General features: G+C 47.0%; 1 protein-coding gene across 1 annotated transcript in view; it reads left to right on the top strand.

Annotated features, from left to right (window-relative positions):
• Window positions 1–23,715, top strand: part of SND1 (staphylococcal nuclease and tudor domain containing 1) — a 411,376-nt gene that overhangs the window by 312,165 nt on the left and 75,496 nt on the right. Inside the window, exon 16 of the mRNA XM_082694082.1 lies at window positions 2,471–2,580. Coding sequence (XP_082550208.1) covers window positions 2,471–2,580 — 110 coding nt within the window. The remainder of the gene's footprint in view (window positions 1–2,470; window positions 2,581–23,715) is intronic.

Genomic DNA, 23,715 nt, shown 5'->3' with positions numbered 1-23,715 from the left:
TGCCTCTGAGTCCACATGGAGTGCTTGGGTTTGGGTCACCACAGGTCTAAAGGTCTCTCTCCTGAAAGACATTTTTAATCCATTTCAGCTTGATTGGTTTAACTCCCTGGGCTTGTTGAGCCATCTTGCTTTCTGGATTTACTCACTTTGTGGTCTTCCAGGTTTCGTAGAGAGCTACTGGGATCTCTAGATTTCTTGAGATTTCTGAAAACCAAGATCATTATACAGGGTAGAGTGGGTACATCTTCTGAACCGGAGAATCTCAGAAATCTTCTGTGTGCGTGTGGTTGTTTTTTTTTTTTTTTTTTTTTTTTTTTAAGTCCTTCCCCCAATTCCTGCTGCCCAGTCCATTGTCCCAGCTTCCTCTCCATTCCCAGTTCATAACCACCCCACCAACAACACCCAACTCAGCCCCACCGAAATGGCTGCTAAAGGTCAGAAACAAACTGGAAACTTATTTTAATGTTATTCTTGTTTTGCAGCAATATTTTATCTGTGGATATGTGGCCAAAAAGTTCAATAGAATTGTTTATTTTTTCTCTCTGACAATTCTGTTCTTGCTTAGTTTGCAGATAAAAAGTGTTTTTGGCTGTTGATGTTGTAGAAATCATGGGCTGTCTTTCATTCAGTTTTACTCTATCCCCATCTCTCCCTTCAAGGTTAATCTCAGGTTCTTTGGCTCTGAGTTTATTGTTCTCTTTTACAAAAAGCAGTTCCACTTCTCCCATGCAGCCTGACGCGGAAGTGCCCAGAATGAGGCAGCCCTAACGATCTTCTTGCCCATGGGACACTTGGGCAGGGCCTTTGGCTGTCCCACGTGTGCCTTGGTGGGAGAATCGCCCTGGCCACCAGCCCAGGCTGCTGTCCTGGTACAGTTGCTGGCCTGCTGCTGTTCTCCCTCTCTGCTGCTTCGTTTGATGTGCTGTATTCCTTTTGTGAGGCCTTGAGGCTTGGAGAGAAGGCTCTGTTCTTGAGCTTCTGAAAACCCAAGGTATAAACTATTCCCTTTCCTCTGAGCTTCATGACCTTGAATCCATGCCGTGGCCAGAAACATGAGGAGCTACTTGGCTGCATCTAGAAGAGATATGTATTCTGTACCAGCAGCAGTGGCCCCTCTTTGCCCAGAGGCTCCCCCGACACCCTGTGCCAGATGTCTTCTACCTGCACCTAAGGCTGCTTATAAGTGAGACCTAATACCTCCTGGTTCTGCCTTAGGCTGCGGCAGGAGGGACCAGCAGCCTTCAGAGACCTGGGCATTCTGTGTATCCTCCCCCATACTTTGATCATTTCCTCTCACTGTGTCTCTAGCCTAGTTCAGCTTTTTGCATTAAAATTACAGCTGCAGTATGAATTTTTTGGAAATACTTCCAAGTAACTTGGATCTCAGAATGTGACATATTTCATGGTCTGTCTCCAGTGACCACTGTTAGTGATAAATACATTTGCAAAATGAATGCCTGAATCAAAGAGAGAAAGAAAAGGCAGTCTGAGTTGGTTAGTGAGCACCTGTGTTGTATAAAAGACTGTCCTCAGATATAAAGAAGTGTGAAGAACGGGATCCTCAGGGATCTTACAGGCCGGGTGTGGAGTGAGAGACAACTGAGGTTATTACTGAGGTGATTACTACACGCGGTACTACTAATAATAATGGTGAAACAATAAGAGGTAAAGCGTATTACACCTCTCCCTATGCCAGGCATTATGCTACTGCGTATTTTATGTACATAATCTCCCCTGGTTCACACAGCATCCGAGTGAGGTAGATAAACTGTTCTACCAGTTTTACAAATACGACAGCTAAGGCTTTGAGTGGTTCAATAACTTGGCTAAGGTCACAAAGCAAATAAGTGATAGAATTAGGATGTGAATCCAGGTCTGTCTGCTTCCAAACACCTAATACTTCCTCAGTATTCTGGTTTTTTCCTGTTTCTCATTCTGAATGAAAAACTGATGGTACTGTTGTCCAGACGATAGCCAGAGGACAGTAGGGGAAGCTTATGAAGAGAAAAACGACACTGAGTTAACACTTGTGAATTTGACGTGGAAGTCGGGTGGTTAAGAGAAGCTATCTAAGAGTCCTTTGGAATGGCTCTCAGGAGGCAGAATGGCTGGGGAGAGCAGTGTAATTTAGGTGAAAGAGCCATTTCTAGAAGTGATGGTTAGGGCAGTGAGATGACCGGACTGTGAGGAGTGAGGAGCACAAGATGGGGCACACCCCACCTCTGCGTGTGCCTGTGTTCCCTGCACATCCTTATTGGAACTCCCCGGGTCCTCTTGGTAGTCGTCCAGTGCAGGGACTGAGAGCCCCTGTCTGTTGCTGCGGCGCTGGCAGTGTTGGGTTTTCCCTCTGGGGCACCGTATCTCGGATGTGCTGGCATTCTGCTCTGAGTCCTGCCCTGTTGGAAGGGTCAGGGGCACTAGGCCTTCTGGGCCCCTTTTCATCACAAATTCTCCTTCTCTCCTGACACAGGCATCGAATGCCCCAGAGGAGCCCGAAACCTCCCAGGCTTGGTGCAGGAGGGAGAGCCTTTCAGTGAGGAAGCCACACTTTTCACCAAGGAGCTGGTGCTGCAGCGAGAGGTGGGACATCTTACAGTTGCTTCTTGTATGAAGAGGGGTGAGAAAATGGGGCTCCTTTGGTCTGATGTCTTTCTGCCACATCAGAGATCAGTCTGTCACTTTTTCCAGTGCTCAGCCTTCCACGTCCACCATCCGTTGTGGGTCTGCCCACCTCCTGCTTCCTTGAGCCCTGCATCATTGACCAGCCACCCCCAGATCACCCCTCACCGTCGGCGGCCTGGGATACGTGGCGAACGCCAAGCCCGCCTAGCCAGCACCCTAATGCAGAGGGCTTACAGCTTTGCAGCCCTCCTCCTTGGCGAATTAGCCCGAGCTGCCTGCCTCCAGCTGGATTTAGAAGCTTGACTAACCCTGTCAGGGGCCAATTTTCTTTGAACATTTATTTGTATCTTTGAGTAATTGCATTTTCTGTAGCGGGTTTTCTGACTTAATTTAATTGTATTTCTGTTTCTGCCTGTTGGGCTGGCTCTCGCAGGCGGGAGTTAGGCTTCTCAGCGGCCGTGGTGTCCATCTACCTGCTAATTTTTTATCAAGTCATAGTCAACGGATCCATCTTCTTTTCAGGAGTGTTCCAGTCATTCATCCTGCTCGGTGGGCACAAAAAAGGAACAGTGGGGGAGTGTGCCGGGCTCAGGCTGAGGATTTTAGATCTGCCTTTGTCCTCATTTCTTTTACAATCAAACCCATAGGGTCCCTTCAGCTTTCAGGCAGTATCATAATATGCACAGAGCTAGAAGATTATGGGGTCCAGGAGGTTCGCTTGCTCCTGGGTCTTTGTAGGTCTTTGAGATCAGACGTGTGGGCTTTGGGACGTTCATAAGCTTCGGCATCTCTCACTTTGATTTGAATCACCAGAGAATATATTGGGTACTAGAGGCACAAGAGAACAGGGTAGCCCAGGATACCGCGTTGGACTGCCCTGGCCTGCAGAAAACCCCCTCTTTGGTTGCTGGCTGAGCAGTACTATTTGCTTTTGGTTGCCATCTTTGGGATTTCTTTAACACTTACCTTCCCATTTCGTGAAAGAAAGTTGTGTGGCAAAAGACGTCCTGAATTCTTAGTCCAGGAGCTGTGGGTTCCAGTTCCCAAAAACAAACTGCAGCTTCCTGGGCATCGCACCAGCTCTGTTGGCCGTCCGTACAGCGGGGTGGGGATGCGAGTGCTTGCCCCCTCATCATCTCTTCAGTCTCACATTGACCCCTATTTTGGTTTTGGTAAGAGATGTTCATGTTCATGAAAAAGAAATCCCCGTATTGGCATGCAGAGTGACTTCCCCTACCCCTCTATTTTGTTTTTGTTTTTGTTTTTTAAAATGTTATTTATTTGTTTGAGAGTGAGAGATACAGAAAGCAGGAGAGGGGAGAGGGTCAGAGGGAGAAGCAGACTCCGTGCTGAGCAGGGAGTCTGATGTGGGATGTGATCCTGGGACCCCAGAAATCACAGCCTGAGCTGAAGGCAGTTGCTTCACCAACTGAGCCACCAAGGCGCCCCCTCCCACCCCTCTATTCTGCAACTGCACAATGTAGCTTAAACCTTTATCAATTAAAGATAGCCCCTGCTGGAGAAGTATTTTAAGAATCCAAACACTCCAGTTGTAACTGTTGCGGTGTGGGGCGCAGTCATCAGGTAGAAGGGGCCGATATTTTTATAATTTCTCAGTGTGGGCCTTTTTATAATTTCCTCAGTGAACTACAGAGCACTTCCGGGTTGGAAAAAGCAGGGGAGTCCCTCCGGAGTCTGTGACTTAAAGACATCCCAGAGGTAGCAGCAACAGCTGCTGTCTGGACAGAGGGAGGAAAGGCTTTCCCGGGTTGCCTGAGAGCTGTGGCGGCAGCATTCTCATCGCTTCCGTGCCACACGCCACTTCTCTGTTGCCCTCCCGTTTCTCACGGCCGTCTTCCCCTGCTGTTTTCACATTTCCCAAAGTTTCTTTCCCTTTCTTTTTCAACTCTCGTTTCCCCAGCCACTTTTCTACCTGATCATGTTTCTGGCCTGCTGATGGTAAGGTACCCAAAGGCACAAGGGTGTCAGAGAATACTGACCACTAAACGGAGGGAGTGGCCCAAAGCTCTTTCACTCTCTTAGTTAGTCTGACCTTACCCTTGTCTGTATGTTTGTTGATATTTGATTGTGGAAAAAGATAAATTTTTCCCCATCTTCTTGGATGCCCCTGGCATGTGAGTGAGTTTGCAAATCTTAGTCTAAATAAGATTTGATGCTTAGCTTTCTTGGTTGTAGTGCTACAATCTTGCCGAGCCCAAAGCTGGGATCTCTTGATATAGAAACTTTCTGCATTTTCTTAGCTGCTTATATGATTATCTGGCCTGACTGCTTTGAAGGGTCTTTATCCACAGGAAAGAGGAGTATGGCCTAAACTCAGGATAACTTGGAAGTTTTTACTAAAGGAATCGGTTCTAGACTGTCCTCCTGGGCATTTCTCTTCATTATATATATATATATATATGAAAACTGTTTTCTGAATAGTGTAGGAATGACAAGCAGTTTTTGTTTCATTCTAGGTTTATTCACTTAACTTCAGTCTATATTTTTATTCCATATATTGTCCTGGAGAACATTCCTCTTGGTCTTCTTCCTTCTGCCCCAGCAGGGATCTGGAAGAGCCTGATGGAATGGCATTCCTGGATGCAGAGATGCCTCCTGCCCTTAGGAGATAGCACCGCCTGATTGTCTGGATGCCTGAGTGTGGACTCATAGCCTCTTACCTTCCAGCCGACTCTGTTGTGCCCCTGGGGTGGGGGGGGGGCACTTCTGGGGTGGAGCTGCTGCTGTGATGGCCCTGGTTGAGCAGGGTTTTTTGTGCCTTTTGCCTGTTCCTTGACAATCAGCTTTTAGTTCAGGTAATCAGGTATTGTGATGATGTGATTGCCCTTGACCGTGCCCCCATCCCTCCCCTTTAAATTTTTCTTTTTTAGTATCTTACTTTTGACGAGGATTTGTCTGTCCCCTGCCTACTTTTCCCAGTTACTTGAAACTTGGAGTATCACATAGGAAAGGAGAAGCACACTGATGCTGTGATTTCACAGCATGTCCTGGGCCCCCTTTGTGATTTCACAGTGGTGCCTCCGTCAGGTTTGATTCACCTACATGAACCAGTAAGCTGACTGGGAAAGGATGTGGTGTGGGAGAGAGCCTATAATGGACACTGCCCTTAGGGCAGCTCCCCTGCTGGGGAGCAAATGCAAAGGGGGGGGGGGTACAGGAGCCTGAAGTGCATTTTCTTGGCTTTGGGTAGCCAGAGCAGAAATTGCTGCCTGTCTTTTTCTTTGTTTCGGTAAAGAGAGAGGTGTAGTCTTTCCATCCCATAGCCTCCTGTGGAAGCTGCCAGAGTGTCTCACAAGTCTGTTGTTTACATTTCGGATGGCCCCCATTATCTGGAGGCTTGATAGCCTTGCCTTCCTTCAGTGTGTTTTACAGTGTCACCAGTTAGCACGGAACTACTGACCTTCCTGGGCACCACTCAGCCCCGTTTTCCTGTCTTTCCTGTCACCTTTCATTGTATTTTTTCTTTTTCTTTGTTTTTCTATGTGGTCCTTCTCCTTAGCCATTGGTTCCCATTGTCTTTTTTTTTTTTAAGGTTTTATTTAAGATTTTATTTATTTATAAATATTATTTATAATATTTAAGATATTTATTCTATTTATTTAAGATTTTAATTTATTTATTTGAAAGAGAGAATGAGCATAGGCGGGGTTGGGGTAGGATAGAGGCAGAGGGAGAAGCAGGCTCCCCGCTGAGCAAGGAGCCCGATGCAGGACTCGATTTCAAGACCCTGGGATCATGACCTGAGCCGAAGGTGGACGCTTAACTGACCAAGCCACCCAGGCACTCTAGTTGTCTTTTGTTCCTTTCCCTGAGCTAGGAGTCTGGGAAGACTGTTCCAGGTTAGGGGTCTGGGTGTTCAGGCCTTGCTGCTCCAGGGCAAGAGAAAGAGCAGTTTAGACTCCAGCTTGTTACCTCACTCTTTGTGGCCTTGAAGGCCAAAGCAGCCAAGGAACTCTGAAAGGACTTCATACTTAATTTTACTTAAAGGAAATCCAGTTAGCTCAACAGTTCTTCCCAGGCTGACTCAGTTAGGATGTAACAGGGGTGGGCAAGTCAGCCCACTGCCAGTGTTCATGAATAAAGTTTTAGTGAAACACTAACACTAATTGTTTTATGTACTGTAGTCTACGGCTTTCATCCTCTTAACAGTGGAGTTGAATAGTGACGACAAAGGCCATAAGGCTTGCAGAACCTAAAATACTTATTTATCTATCTTTTTATCACAAGAAGTTTGCTGTCCCTTGTACAGTAAGTACAACAGTCTGTGTTGGTTGGTTTAAATAGCTTGCATCCCTGAAAGTGACAGTTTGCTCTCATGTCCTCTGCCTCTGAGGCTGGGTTCCTTCTGGGCCACGCAGAGTGAGATCATTGTGTCCGTTGCTGTAGCTGGGATTGTGAGCTATATGAGCGCTGTGTCCCACTGGATGGCATGAGCTGTGGGCCCCCCTCCCGCAACACAGCTGCCTCTTTCAGGCAGTTCTGTGCCGCATTGCCAAGGACAGGAAGATCTGGTGTAGCTTCCCAGATGGGGAACTGTGCCCATCGCTAGCATCTTCCCAGAAGTAGTGGTGAGTGTTAGCTAATGGGTAGATAACTGGCTTAAATGTACAAACTCCCAGTTTTTGAGCTTCAGTTATCATGTGGTTCCGGCGGACTCTTTCCCGCCTCGGTATTCCTTTCTAAAACATTGATCTGGCAATCTAAAGCCATCCTCTTCCTTTTGAGGCCCTTCTTATGAATAAAGCAGTCCACGTGGGATCTCTTCACACCTTGCCAGAAGGCCAGCTCACCAGCACGCGCTCACTGACCCACTGCTGCCTGCATGGCGTTGTGGTCGCTGTCAGCAAACCATGTACTCCTAGAGAAGGAGCTCTAAGGCGTGAAAAGAGATCAGTGCCACAGTTTACCCCTCTTCACAGTTCGAGGCTGTAAGAGATACATTTCCCCGGGGCAGGAGGTAAGATGTTGGAGGTTTGGTGATCATTTCAAGGACCTTTCTAAGTGACCTTTTTGTCCTCTTGAGATCTCAGAAATTACCCTTTGCTGCTGCCTGGAAAACGTCCTTGTGCTGGACAGCCTAAGCTGAAAACTCTGGCTGCTGCCCTGACCTATTTCCCTTCCTGCTGCTGGCATCGAAAGGGGGGATGCCTCCCCGGGGAGCCCCTGCTGCAGCTCACAGCAGGCAGGGCAAAAAGCCCTGGATCCCCTTGCTCCCACGACCCCGTTTTTTTTTTTTTTTTTTTTTTTTTTTTTTTTTTTAAACCAAAGATGCACAAAGATCACAAGCAACTGTTGCTGTCTGAAGAATGTGTATTTACGTTTCGGAGGAGTATGGACTTGGCAGTTAATACTGGTGTGTATTTATGGGGAGATGTTTGGGAAAGAAACCTTAGAATAAAATAAAAATGGTTTCTTGGTTTTTGGTTTTATCACCAAGTGTGCCGCATCTTGTCTGAGAAAGATAAACGGTCCAAGCAGTTTACCATTGAAACTGTTTCTCCACATTTCCCCATAGTGCTGTGGTATATGCTCTCACCCTTCCTGTTCCCAACTGCCCATGCAGGTCCCGTCTCTGTCCAGGAGACACGTAGGAGGAGAAACAGTAGCAAAGTTAGATTCCTGGATGAAAGTAATAAGGATAGTTCAAGCCACAGGGAAAACCCAGAAGAGTGAGTGCAACCCGGTGTCCATAAGATTGGCGAGACCCCTGCTCTCAGATTGTCCCTGTGTTCCGTAACCCTCGCTGAGCCACGAATAATGACCTGCTGGGAAGGCAAGCCAGCTGTCTACCAACGTTTCAGTCATTTGCAAAGAACAGCCTATTCTAGATTATCTCTGCCACTGCCCAGGGAAAAGGGAATGCAACAAGGTCACCTTTCTAAGCCACCCTCTTACTCTAGGAAGTGTTAAGGGCTGTTGGAGGTTAAAGCTTTCCTCTTAGCGCCCCACACACTCTTGATGGTTCATCCTCCACTAGTGGTCTTTCAGTTTGTTTTCCCTAAAGGCTATTTTCTTTGAAGGGGGCTCAGGTCAGGACCTCCTGTCTTAATAGTGATCAGGCTTTCCGTTTATATAGTATTTTCTAGTGTAAAAGTGTTTTCATATACAATCTTTCATTTTAATCTCAAAGCAAAACTACATGAGAAGTATTATTCCAGTGTCACAGTTCAGGAAGCTGAGATGCACAGCGACCTGCCTCTATTCACAGAGTTTGTTGTAAAGCAGACACCAAAACCCAAACATCTACACTCCAAATCAGGTGCTTTCTCTTCCCCAGATTTTGCCAATATTTCTATTAGAATGTGGTCGTTCTTTTAGCAGTGTTATGTCCTTTTTCAACCCTCAAATATCTGGACCTAATTAATTTGAAAAGAACGTCCCTAAAGGTCCAGCAATTAAACTGAGGGTTCCTCTCCAGTACAGAACCACTGAGTCTGATTCTTGAAACTCACAAGACTCCAGAAGGATCCAAGAGATTTGCAATGGCCTCACCTTCCCAAAATACGTATTCTCTTGTCACAGTTTTTACATTTTTCAGTTGCCTGATTCCGGCTTCATCTGTTGGTTTGACTTTTCTGGGCTTTCTTTTTTCTTTTCTTTTCTTTTCTTTTCTTTTCTTTTCTTTTTTTTAAAGATTTTTAAAATTAATTTATTTGAGTGAGAGAGAGCATGAGAAGGAAGACGGTCAGAGGGAGAAGCAGACTCCCCACAGAGCTGGGAGCCCAATGCGGAACTTGATCCCAGAACTCCGGGATCATGACCTGAGCTGAAGGCAGTTGCTTAACCAACTGAGCCACCCAAGCGCCCTCTTTGTTTTGTTTTGTTTTAATAATGATTCCTCTCTGACCTGTCTTGCTCCATTTCAGGTTGATCACATATATCCATATTCCTATTTCTCATCTTTCTTAAAAGACATACCTAGTAAGTGCATCCATTTGGAAATATATAACTCCCCATTGCCTCTAGGATAAAGTCTGATCTCCTTAGTTTACATATATCCTTGATTATCTCTCCAACTTCTTGTCTTACCACTGCTCATTTCACTGACCTTATTCTCACAGTTCCCCATATTTACCATTCCATTTCATCTCTCCCACTCTTTAGATCAACCCACACTTCCCCCCTGTATACCAACCATCTCCCTTTTTTGCTTTCTTATTGCTACCTATCCTTCCAGAATACACCTTTTCAGGAAAGGTTTTTCTTGATCTCCCAGACTGGTTGAGATGCCCTTCCTTTTGTCCCCTTAGCCTCCTTCGCACACATCTGTCATGCACTGACCAGTGATTTTACAGGGATTTATGTGTCCAGACTGTAAGCTTCTCAAGGACAGGATCCATACTTTTGTCCTTGTGTCCTTTGTACTTTGCCTAGTGTATAGGAGATACTTAATAGATGGACATTCATTAAATCTACTGCTTGGTTCCCTGTGACCAAACTCTAGAGATGGGGGAAAAGGACTGCTCTTTTGTTGTCCTTTGTAGTTCTTTGGGAAAGTCTTTGAGCTCAGCATTTGTGGGCCAGGGAGGAAGACTGGAGTCTTGAGGCCAGACACACAGCCACTAACTCAGGAGCTTCTCTTTGAAAAAGTACATTACCAAGACCTGACTCTACTCTTACTTTGGGACCCTGGGTCTCCCGAGCTTTCTAGCCAAGATTCTTAAAGGTAATGAGATCATGATATATGAGTGTTTTGAAAAACTTGCAGTGTTCAAATAGAAATCATTAATGTCCCTTCATCATATTCCCAGTAGGCTACTCATCTCTTTTCCTCCCTGGTATATTTCCCACCCTTTGCTTTTGTGGGTCAAACTATTAAGTGAGGTGAAGGGTTTATTTTGAAGTTCAAGTCAACCAGTTCTTGTTCAGTGATAGGCTATAACCCCCCTGTGAACACTAGGCTGTTACCTCTCTACATAAAGCCCCTTCATTTCTGGGTTCTTGGCCCTTACCAGGTATCTCTAAAAGCTGGAAGGAAGGCCCTCAATTCCCATTCCGGCCCCTAAGTGAAAATGGCATCCCAATGAGAGGAGGTGAGGTATAAGTGAAGAACGGAGGGTATTGTCATGTTGCCCTGTTTTTCCCATCCCCAGGCTGCTTGGGTCTCCCCTCTCAGCTTTTACACTCCCAGGCAGCCGGTCACCAGTAGCCTTCCCCAGGCTAGCTCAGCAGCATGTGCTGATGGGTGCCAGTAGTGTGCTGGCTCCAGTGGGATTCCTCTCTGCAAAGCTGCTGGCTCAGCTCGGCTGTTGTCTGTTTCCCTATTCTTCTGCTTGGAACTTTCATAGCCAGTCAAGCATAGAATTGCATCCATTCTTCTGAAATAGCTGCAGGGCCTAATTTTTCATTGGCTTGGCCAAGATCCTATTACCTGTAATCATGTCATACAGGCTGACTGGTAAAGTTTGATAGGCCTCACTGCCCTCCCGAGACTAATGTTCACATCCCAGCCTGGCTGTTGGGACTGGGGACAGAACAAGACAAAACAAGGTTTAGGGCCACAAGAGATTTGGCCTCCTTGGGGACATGTAGGGAAGGTCTCAAGGATATAATTGACTCAGGGAAGAAATCCTTTTCGTCAGAGGGATTCTTCCTTTCCCTGAGGAATTGGTCCTTACTACTGTAAACTCTTCCTTAAAAGACTCTGACGTTTCTTCTGCCAGTTCACTTTGTTCCTCCTAGGGAAAAGGAAGTAGGAAGTATAGCCCTTAGACCTGACAGATGTTTCCTCCATAAGCAGGTTCCTTTGCAATGCCGAAGTGCGTCCCTGGACTGATTTTTCCTCTCCACCTTTACTTCGGACCCACATCAGTCAGAGAGTAAAGATGCAGAAGGCTCAAGCATGACTTCCTCTTGTGTCTTTCTGCTAGATTGGTCCATAATACTTGATTTAAACCTCATCTAAATTGAAGTGTGGAGGGACACCTGAGCAGCTCATTCGGTTAAGCATCTGTCTTCAGCCCAGGTCATGATCCCAGGACTCTGGGATCAAGTCCCACTTCAGGACTTGTTCAGCAGGAAGCCTGCTTCTCCCTCTGCCTGCCACTCCCCCTGCTTGTGCTCACACACACACACACACACACACACTCTCTCTCTGACATATAAATAAATTCTTAAAAAAAAAAAAATGAAGCCTGGAAATGGGTAAACTGGGTACTGATTGCCATCGGAGATTACATGTATTGGTTCACCACAAGATTATCATTACAAACACAAGGTCATGAAGAGCCTTCAGACAGAGCTTTGCTGAGCAGAACTCCTGCCACCTATGATATTCAGTATTATCTGCCTGTCTGACATCAATTTCTTTATGAGCCATCCCTGTGGACAACAGCTATTGCCAGGCACATCCTGGTCTACCTTCTGTATAGCTAGGTAGAGCCTATGACCCAGAACGAATGGAAAAATTCTGTCAGGAGGTAGGAGAGTTCTGGACTCCTCATAGGTAAGGATTGTGCTAGGAGAGCTGGGTGCCATTTATTTTAATTTAGTTGAATCAGATGCCCCTAACAATAATTCCTGGTTTGTCTTACCTCTTCAGTCATCCTGAATATTCACTGCTTCTTGAGCTTTGGTAAGAGTTCTCTTTAAGAAAGAAAAAGGAAAAAAGAAAAAAGGAAGCTAATATCCTCAGTATAATAATATAATAGAAAAGCAGCTCCAAATTTTTTTTAGATGAAATCCCTTATTTATGAAATCTGTCCATTTACTTCTGGGAGCCTAACTTGGAAAATAGTTCTTTATTTCATATCTTCTTACTGGCAGATCATACTTACTTTTCACACTTAAGATGACCTCGTGCAGACTTGCCCCATTCTCTTGTTTCCAGAAGAGCGTCACACAGGACCCCAGCACCCTGGCCAGCACACCATGTAGATTTGAGCGTGAGCTTTCATGCTGGCGTGTTTGGGGTTCTTCAGGCATCATAGCTCCCTTTTTAGTTCGTCCTAACCATTCCCAGACACACCCGGTGCCTGAGTGTTAATATCTTCTCCTTGAAATTACATAATTCAACTGATATCTTTTTAGAACACAGCCCTTAATATACAGTAGCAGGGCTGCCAGAGCTGCCAGCAATGAGTATGCAGACTGTACATTTCATTTGCTCTTCAGGTAATACGAACATTCTGGTGTTTCACATATGACTCCTCCAAGGACACAGTAGTGACTGTTCTAGTGGATGAGCCAGCCGTAATCTTGCCCTCTTCTTGCCATGAGCATGCCCACTCCTTGTGTCTGTTGCCAAGGACTAGACAAGATCCTCTGTGTTCCAAATCTGGCTTTATTGATGAACTTCCCACTTGCCACTCCACCTGTGACAGTTTCTGGTCAGCTGAACTTAAATGGATTTTGGAAATGAAAGTGACCAGTGGTCTGTTATGAAATGCTGTGGTGCATGAAATAAGATTATGAGCAGGCTTGAGAATTAACAGCAGATACCCTAACCTGGTCTGAACAACACGTGTCACTTATTCAGGAAGGGTAAGTTCATCCTCAGACCCATGTCCAGAACGTTTAGGAACATTTTCCCCCCTCCTGATCACTTAAAACTCTGTTAGTAATGTGTGCAGAGTCAGACCTGCGTTCTTGTTCCAGCTTCACCCTTTACTAAATGACCTTGGACATGATCCTTAGTTTCTCTAATCCCGAGCAGTCTCAGTGCATAATAGAATTTAGTAGAATGGTGCTCCTAAGGTTGCACAGTACAGCGGTGCTGCTAACTTTACTCCCTCGCCCACAGCGAAGGCACCTTCTCTCTAAGGTTGGTGTGGAGATCGTGTAACTAGGTAAAATTCCCAGGACTGGTGCCCTGGTAAGTGAGTATTAAACACTTGGCGAACAGCTTGTGTCATTATTTTTATTATGAATGAAAATTCTCCTCTCAGAGTTGAGCTAAAATCTAGGACTAGAGCTTCACTGTGGACAAACCATGACACCCAGAGTAGGGAGGCAGGCTAGGCATGGGCATGTGTGTGGGGAGCAGCATTCATATTAGAATCAACAAAGAACAATGGTTAGTCCTCATCAGTGCTCGTTACATGACAGTCCTGTCTGTTTAGGCCAGTGATGGCAAGGGTGCTTGCACCCTACCCCGCTCCCCAATCTAGTGTCCACAGCAGACCTTTCCAGTCACATAGCATTGCTTTGGTTTAGGGCTCAGAATCTTCTCCAAGCAGGGCTTCCTAGGAGCTACTGCCCGTTGAGTGGATTTGGCACTTAGACTTCTGAGTTCTCAAAAGACTGTCTAAGTACCTTCAAGGGTTAGCCAGTCATTTTTCTCTGAAGAAAGGCTAGCGAAACAGGGTCTGTTTTGCCTCTGCTTCTGCATGGTCCTCCACCTTAGAATCTCTTCTTTTAAGGCAGTGTCACATTCAGTGGAAAAGTAAAGGTCTGGAGGTGATGCCAGAGTCCTAACCCGTGCACAGAGCCTCTTCTAGACTTGACTATGGACAGATCAGGCCAGCCATCTCCAAAGCCCGTAGTCTACAGATGCCTCATAGACATCTGAGAAATAATGGCCTGAGTATCTTTGCCATGTGGTTGAACTGCCATACAAGTATTCAGAGGACAATCTGCCAATACTCAGGGCTCTCTCTGCTTTCTTTCCATTTACATGGGACTTCTGACCTTGGTCATTTCCTGGTGTCACTGTGACTTGAAAATGAGGGATACAGGATCCTAGCTGGCCTGGGCTTCCTTATCCTCTGATGGAATAGCATTTGCTCTTTTTTGTCCCCATACCACCTTACCATGGCCACACCATCTAAGATCACCATAGGTGTGTCTCTGATCTATATTAAATGGGAGGGTTGGAGCATAGTGGAGTACCAGGCACAAGCTCTAAAGAAGGATCTAGGTGTTAATCAGGATTGAAAGGGATGAGAAAAGGACCCAAGACGAATCCTTTGGGACAGTCACTGCAGCAAGAACAAAGGCCATCTACTGAGCCAGGAATAAAAAGTTGAATTGAAAACAGCTTCACTGTGCCATTTTTCCTTCCAGGTTAGCATAATGCCTCCCTTTTCTCCCTTTGCCTTCTCTAAATACAGCGGAATCCTATCTAATGGTACCAGAAGAGGGTCTTGGCATTGAATGTATAGCTAGAAGAGGAAGATTATGCAAGTAAAACCCAACAGGTCCCTCCACCACTACCAGCAGCTGCATAAGCTGCTTCTCTTCCCCGGTTTTTCCAGTGCTAGCAGTGCGAGGATGCTGGTACCTCTCCGGTTAAATAAATCTAAAACTACTGACCCAAGATTTTTATAGCAGTGCTGCAACCCTATATGAGGAAACGCAACAAATAGTCCATTACCACTGATTGGATATGGATTTTTGGCCTGGCCACTTGCCACGTGGTAATTTTAGAATAGGGTCACTTTCGGAATTGGAAGATTCCTTGTAGGAGGGTACTGGTGTTTGCTAAATAGTGTTTCTTTTCTTTGTGCCCTCTCAGAGCCATGCTCCCACCTCCTAAGTGTAGGGCCACTCTCTCTCTCTGCCCGGCAGAGACAGCCAGAGCTCATCCTTCATCAGCTTACAGGGCTGCAGACGTGGCCATTTCCAAACACCCAGGGTGCACTTAACCACTTCCTCCTTCTAATATCAGCACTTCCACTCTAACCACATCAGCAGCTTTGTAACTTGCATTTCATTTTGCTCTATGTTTTGGCCCTTCAGGTATCTGTGGGAGGGAGGTGGGGGGACTGGCGAACTGTGTTGTCACTGATTTCAGAATTACACAATTACACCCTGAGTCATTGTCTCTGGAGAATCATTTAAGCAAAAGTGCCAAGAGCATCCTGAAGGGCTCTTGCCCTTTTCACACTTGGGTTTTAAAGGTTGGGTTCTCTTTCATATTGGATATGTGACTGTCTGCTTGGTTTCACCATCTGCAAAATGGGAGCACTTGGCCCTGTTCTGCCTGGAGAGAGCTAAAAGGCGGCGATTAAGGCATGGCGCCAAGGAGCCCTAGTTCTTCCCACTCACGTAGAAGGCAAATAACCAAACACAGGCTGAGGTCGCTGTGTGACCTGGACAGGGACCTGTGGTTGCTTTGTTTTTTACTTTCTCACCTACATCTGAATAATTAGACCTGGTTGATGAGATAGGGGATGGACCTGTGATGCCAAACCCCGAGATGTGTCATCTTGCCTGTCTGTGAGCAGTCTTTGTCCCAGGATTCAGATCAGACCTCTCACATTTTGACCCACCCTCGACCTCTGATCTTTATGATGTGTCTCTCAGCCCAGGGTGTTTTAAAGAATAGGCTTGAGCCCCAGGAGCCATGATCTTTATCAAGTATGTTATAAGACATACTAAGTTATATCTTTATCAAGTATGTTACAAGGCAGTTCTACTTTATTAGCTTTCTGTCTAGCTTTTTTGGGCTGTTGACCCAAGGCTCGGGATCGGTGTGCCAAAGCTGGAGTTTGCCCTGGAAGCTTTTGATTCTTGTTTTCTCCTCCAGGATTATATGAGTTGTTGAGATAGCCCAGCTAGACACCACTCAAGTATGACACCTTTAAGAATTCATGAGGGCTTGGGACCCATAGCGCCTCTCAGCATACAGACTTCCAGCCTGGCATCAAGGGGAGCCATATGGTTTCCCACGCCCTGATGCCTGGCAAGCCTATGAAGTGCAGAGGGAGGCCCTGAGACGACTCTCCACGGCCAGCTCTTCCGGGCATGAGGACGGGCTCTCCCTGACACATTCACACGGGCACCCAAGCGTGCCTGACACCCAGCGACACGGAGACCAGCCCTGGGAAGATGCCGCGTTCTCACCCTGCCCCGACTTCTTTCATCTGTCCTTCCTCTCTGATGCTTTCACCCTCCGCCTTGTGTTTCTGTAATTTGTACAGTATCGTCGAGAGGTGTTGAAGAGATCAATAGCAATTCACCTTTTCCCTTATTGATTAAAGTGATGGCAAGTAAAAATGGCAGGCAGTACCAACTCATTCATCAGGAGCTATCCATCTCCTCCCAGGCCACCAGTGACCTCTCCCTGCCTGCTCATGGCTGAGCTGCAGCAGAGGTTATGCCTGTGTCTAGGCCGTATTAATAGGAATGAGAGAACTGCTGGGTTTGGCTCCTATAATCAGCGCTGAGTGAGGAAGGCGGCTGCAGGTAATGAGCAAGGAAATGACTGTGGAGCCTGTTGTCCAACTCCGCTTCATCTGAGGCTTCATCTGAGGGGTTCACCGCATGGGCGGTACTCCCAGGAGGAGGCTGCATGGCTCAGTGAGCGGACATCGCCGCCTCACCCAGCACTTCTGCTCCCATTGTCCCAAAGGGCACAGCCTTCCTTTGTGATCCCACAGAATGTAAACTGCGTGTGGGGACTGAAAAGTCCGTGGCACCTGTAAATCAGCTCTGGTTTTGCGGCCCACACAGACTTTTGTCATTCCTTCTGAGACGTCAGGTAGTCACGTGGGCTCACCCTGGAGGAATGTGGAGTGCCGAGGGTCAAGCTTGAGTCAGACGGTAAGGAAGGGCGCTTAGGAGGGGTCTGTAGCTACCAGTGGGTGGAGAATGGAGACTGCATCTATCCACTGCTTTCTCAACTCTAAAAACAAGTACAGGAAGGGTATGTGCGTCTGTGTGTTGTTTTGTTGCCCCTCATGAAATACCCTCTGATTCTCCGTTGGGAAAGGTGACGGGAACACCCACAGCCCAGGACATTTCCGGCGCCATGCACTGAAGAGCTCACTTTGAAAACTGCATCTCAAATGTCAAGTACTTACTACTTCACTCACCTGGTGCGATGACCAGGGGTCTTTGAATCCCAGGGCTCTTAAAAGGGAAGTTCTCACTGACTACAAAGGCGAAACATGGTTAACTTCGCTGCTTTTCTCTTGATGTACTGTAGTTTGAATTCTGTTGGTTCTCTAACACATATAGACACAGAAGCAACTGTTGCCCACCGCACCCAGCAAAGTCCTTTGTTCAGCGCTGCAGAGGGCCAGAGGGAGGTGGAGTCTGCTGCCTTGCACAGCGTGAACCAATTCCCAGAAACTCCTGTGGGGAGAGTGTTGGCTGAGGGGAAAGTACTTGGGGGGCCACTCAGAAGCTTACCCTGCGCCATGACCTCTACCCAGCAGAGGGAGCTACTTACCTGCGTGGGCAGAGAATGGTGACCAGCAGGACTGCGGTGTTGCCGTCAGGGAGCTTACAGTCTTTTGTGTCAGCCCAAGTACACACAGCCAGGCTTCCAGAAGAGCACTGCCATCACACTCATGTTTCCTCAGTGTCCAGTGGGTTTAGGTCACTATTTTGGACACCCCTTTCCCAGTAGGAAGATTTCACTAGAAACCCGGTATCACTGTGTCAGGTAGCTCTGCAGTCTGCAGATGCCAGACCTGGAGAAGGCAGCCAGCTCTCTGTGAAGCTGCTTAATTACATGTGAAGCTGCCAGCAGGACGATTGTTCTTTTCCCATGGATCATTAATAAACCATTCTGGCCTGTGTCGATGGGGCAGGGGAACTCTCTGACAATTCCATCACCTTCCTCAGCTTGGTTGGACAGGCCTTCCTCCCTTTCTGTCTAAAGCATTCAAAATGGCTGAGAGTAGGGAAAGGAAGGGAGAAGAAAAATCTATTTCCATATAACGCACATGTTTTTCTCCCAAGATAGAAAGTGGCCCCCTGCTTTCGGGTTGTCCTAGCAGCCTGAGTGTAAAGGGTTCAAGGTTTGCCATGGGTGGGAAGTGCTAGTGGCTCAGCTCCTAATATTTGCAGCAAACTACAAACCAGGCCTGATTTGGAGATGAGGCAACTAGTGCAGCAGATGGCAAACAGTCCTGCCCCACTGGGGCCCGAGATCAGCTCCATCTTCTTCCTTCAGCCAAGGCAGCCTCATTTCTGCTATGCCTCAGCACAGAAAGCATGTATGGCTTTTCAGAAACTACTTTTGTAGGCAAAGACGGAAGAAAGCAAAGCAAATATAATACGGGAAACTCAATGTAGTTAGAAATATTTGCCTGTCAAACAGCCTAAAATAGAGCTTCTCCTTTGTTGGATAGAAGAATTTAGAATCTACATTTCTCCATAGAGCACTGAGTGCAAAAATTAAAAATGGATTATAAATAGAAGTAAAATGACCCATTCAGTTTCCAAGGACTTGAGTCTACAGCCTTCAGAATACTGAATGAGAGCATTTGAGAGCTGTCGGGACTCGGAGCTGATACAGTCTAATCAAAGCAGTTCACAGTGTTTGAGAAACCGAGGCATGAGGAAGTTACTCCATGGGACACACTCATGTAGCCATGCATGGGAGAGCTAACTTGTCCACATTCCCGTTGTATTGATCTGACCTGCTCCCTCACCTGCCTCCCAGACAGCTACCTGTTCACATGCCCTGGCAGTGCAGATAATAGTGGAAGAATGCCAGTGGCACAGACAAGGGAGCGGGGCGTATGTGGGAGAGGTGGACAGAAGATGTGAACATGTGCATTCTCTAAATTGCATTCTTTTAGTGAGAAAAGGACAGGAGGCTAAGTCAGAGGAGGAAGTCATCTGGAGCCTCAGCATTCCGTAAAGAAGACTCTTAACTGGACAGGGGTGCAGAGAGAATGCACACAGGCTGAGAAGGCATGCCAGAAAGGGAGGAGTACAGGTGTCTCACAAGCCTGGAATTTTCCATTTGCTTTTCCTGATTAGTGATCATAGAAAAGCTGTTCTCTTTCCATGCCAAAAGCTAAGCTTCAAAAATGCCCAAAAGAAACCAAGAGGTACTAAACCGTTTTAAAATAAAGGGCTTTGTTTTTCCTTTTGGGGTAGTGGGGAGGCTTGCACTGTTTGCTTTTTTATTTATCTCCCACCACCACCAAACTGAGAGAGTTGCAGGGCAGGAGTGAAATGTATTGCCCTCTGGCTCCGTGGGTAGGACTCCAGCTCAGGCACTTTTCTGGTCACTTTCTCCCAGGCCACACCCAAGGTGTCACCCCTTGCTCCCCGCGTGCTGCACTCTTGGGCCTGCTCCCTCTGTTCTCTCAGAGGAGGCAGATCCAAAAACCATGCCGCGTTAGCAGGCTCTGGGCCTTGTCCCCACCTTATAGCTGAGGCTGGTTACCCATCTCATTAGCAGTGATGTCTGTGTGTCTTTCAAGGGCTTGTCAGGTTGGGGAGGAACAGATCACATTTTCCGGCAATTTAATTTTATTAACTCTGATTTTTCCCCCTTTTCCAAAGCACAGCTAAATGGAGCTAAACATACACACAAGGGCTATATTTAGTCCTGATGGTGTGGTAGAGTAGGGAAGGCACAAACACAGAGGTTTATCTGCTACCTAGTAAACACAGGGAGGTGTCAGGGCTGGAGAATTCAATAGTAATAATAAGCATTTATATGGTACAATGACAACTTCGATACAGGGCATAATTTTCTGGGGATTGCTATTAATTGTGCTTCTGCCTGTGAGCGGCCCCCTAGTGAGGGGCTTGGAACACCACGCAGAGTAAAGCTATATTAAACATCAATTAAAACAACATAAAATAGAAACGAAATAAAATATGCAAAGGTCAGAATGGCTGTGAACAAGCAGACAAGGCCCTGAGAGGAGAGGGGTTAGAGTCTAGTACACTGGGGCATTCATGTTCCCGGTTGCTCTAAGCTTCTTTGAGTTCCTAAGTTTAGCAAGTTTGCTGGACTAGCTTCCCCAAGTTCAACTCTTTCCCAAAGGGGCTAAGAAACAACTCATTATGGCCAGTAAGAAATGCGAGAGGACAGCCAGAGTCTACCTGCCCTGTCCAGTCAGACTCTCTGCAGTGATGGAAGTATTCTTTATCCCCATTGTTCAGTATGGTAACCACTAGCCACATACAGATATTGAGCCTTGAAATGTGGTTAGTGCAACTGAGGCACAGAATCTTTAATAACATTTTAATTTTAATAGCCACACGTGACTAGTGGCTACCATATTGGACAACACAGGACTCTAGACAGTCTTCACCTACAGTAAACACTCCAGAAACGTTCAGCTTGCATTGCACTCTTCTTCCTAAACCAGTGTGTACCTTCCCCCATACCTCTGAATATTTAATGCTTTTTTTTTTCTTTGTTTGACCCAGTCCTCCCATGCTTTTGACTTAAGCTTCCAGATTCTTTCATAAGGGTCATAACAATGCCAAGAAATGAGAAAGGTCAATTTCTGCATCAAACCAGACAGCTATGGCCTTATCCTTGCCCCCTTTTCTCCATCCCCCAGTCATGCTAATACCAGGCGTTTCCCACTCCCCCAGGCAGAAAACAAGGAATGGCTGTGGATCTCTGGCTAATGAAGATCATAGATCTGTGGGGCTCCCCACGTCTCATCAGGTGCTGAGTCTGACCCTTGAATTCTGCGGAGCCAGGGGATTGTAAAATTCCCAGGTCATCCAGGGAACTCTGACCTGACATTCCTTGGTCCCTTGGGCACCTAAACTGAAAATACCTTTCCCAGTAGCCCTTTAAACACTCGCTGAATGCTTAGAGTGGATCCGTTCATTGGGATGACATAGTATAGTAGAAAAACGCACTGTACTTGTAATAAAAAATCCCATGTGTAAGTCCTGGCTCCTCTATTTACTGAATCTGTGACCTTGATAAAAAAAAAAAAAAAAATCACTTAACCTTCCCAAGGCTTCATCTTCCCACATAAAAATGAGTATGCTAGATTAATGACCTCTAGACCCGAGAGGACCTAGCAGAGAGATCCAGCCAGAGACAGACACCCTAGTTGCCATGAGGTCCTACGCCTCACTCAGTCTCCCCCTTCAGCTGTCAGGCCTACCTTTCAAGCCCCCCTTCCCTGAGTCTGCCCAGACCCCCACCTGTGTCTAGTTAGCGCCCGCTCAAGATGGGAAGTGGGCCGACAGCATGGACACACCCAGAGCCAGACTGGGTGGCGTGATCGCCTCTGGTGCTCCTCGCACTCACGTGGACCTTGAGGAGTCCTAGACAGCTTGCAGTGACTGTGAGGCACCCTCAGAGGCAGCCGTGGAAAGAAGGCAAGAGGTTACTTGGCTTGGACACTGGGGCCATAAGGCAAGAGGGGTCAACCCTCTTGGCCGGCTGGCTGTGCGCGAGCTTCCCTCTACCCAGCAGTCACTGATCCCTGCTCCAGGGGTTGTTCCCACCCACCCAGACCAGCTCTGGGAGCCGCCAGCTCTGCACAACTGCCGTGTCTCTAGCCAATGGGCTGTGAGCGGGCGCCATTGGTCAGGGCGGTCTTAGCTGCAGTGCTTAAGCCTGGTTGTATCTGCTGCATGTTCTGTTTAGTGAGTTTGAAATACTATAAATAGTTAAAACGGAAGGCTATAGTCCCAAACCCTAGTGCCAACGCCCAGGAAGCTTTGGCATAGCCCTCAGCACGGGCCAAATTAATCCTGTCTGAGCCTGGGTGCTGCAGCTCTTGAGTTTGCTGGGCTATGAGGCCAGAGAGGCAGCATGTACAGAAGGGAGAAGAGCTGGAAGCAGAGGAGGCATAGAACTGGCTGGCCTGGTGTGAGGTGCTGAGGGCCCTCCAAGCACACTGGGCAGCTGGGGACAACTCTTCAGACCTCTCAGACCTTTTTGTTTTGTACCATGTGATCGGGGGCAAAAGGATATTCACAGAGCTCACATTAGACCCCCAATAGCAGGATCCCAGGTGGATGGAGCAGTGGTTCTCAACCCTACACACTGGAGTCACGGAGCGTGGGGAGTTTAGGACAGATACTCATACCTGGGTCTCCCTTCGAAGATTCTGGTTTCATCAGGCACCAGCTTTTGATGTTCCCTAGGCATGAGGTGATAACCAAGGAATAGTCTGTTGGTTGTATTCAGTGTGATAATGGCATTGTGATTATGTAAGAAAATGGCTGTGTTTTTTAGAGATGCATACTGAAGTATAGAAAGGTGGGGTGACATCATGTCTGGGACATGCCTTAAAATATATGAGCAAAGAGAAAGGGGGCTAGCTGGAGCAGACCTGTTTTGAAAATTACTCAGTCTGGATGGTCAGTATATGCGAGTTCTTTACTGTGCTCTGGTTACATTGTTTTCGAATTTTTCTCAAAAGTTTTCTTAGTAATAAAAAATGTTTTTAAAAAAGCTTAGAATCTCTCCAAGGGATTCCAGTGTTCAGCTAAGGTGGAGAACCGGTGGTTTAGAAGATTAATTTGGATCCCCACACCCTAGATCAGTTCTGACTTGGGGTTTTGTGTAACCTAAGAGTGACCTTTCAGGATAAGTTCCTGTAAGTAATCTGGACCGTAGGCTCTTGAGGCGGTGAAGAACAACGTGGGCACAAAGAACAAATGACACCTAGAATCAGAATTCAGAGTGGACAGTGAGGCAGCTTTGTCTGGTCTGAGTGACCTCAGTATCACCCAGCCCCATAAGCTTTTGTGCTTTGGGCTTTACCTGCCTTGTCACTTGCTAGCACTCCTGCATACCACCATAAGGACCTCTCTTGCCATGCCAGGGCCAGAAAAGACCACTGCATGGTAACACCCGCACAGGAGCATCCTGACTTCCTCAATGTTCAGCACTTTACCTAGTGGGATTCTGCTGAAGCCACAGTGAGGGGAGAGGGGGCTGAAATTGCACCTCCCTGTCCTTCCCAGGAGTCCACATGCTCTCGGTTCTCTGTGCAAGTGTGTCAGGGCTCTTCTGTGTCCTCAGCACCTGCCTCAACTCCCAAGCACTGTTTTGCTGTGGCTGCTCCACGGGTGGGATAAACAGAAGCTTGCTGCAACCCAACTAAAGGGTACTCTGGAGTTGTGGCTGGAAGCTTCCATGCTACTTTTTAAAAAATATTTTTAAAGATTTTATTTGACAGAGATCACAAGTAGGCAGAGAGGCAGGTAGGGGGTGGGGAGCAGGCCCCCTGCTGAGCAGAGAGCCTGATGTGGGGCTCCGTCCCAGGACCTGAGCTGAAGACAGAGTGGCCCCCATGCTACATTTAAATACCACAGCCTGGCTTGGGACCCGGACTTAACACCTCTCCACTCATGAGCAGAATATCTCCTCTTCCTTCAGTGGGCTTTGTGATGTATACCTTTCAGCAAGTCGGTGTATTGCTAAGGGAAGCTGGAGCATAAGGGAAAGCT

The sequence above is a fragment of the Mustela nivalis genome (assembly GCF_964662115.1).
Source record: "Mustela nivalis genome assembly, chromosome: 12".
NCBI lineage: Eukaryota > Metazoa > Chordata > Mammalia > Carnivora > Mustelidae > Mustela > Mustela nivalis.
This window is presented reverse-complemented; position numbering and strand designations above follow the sequence as displayed.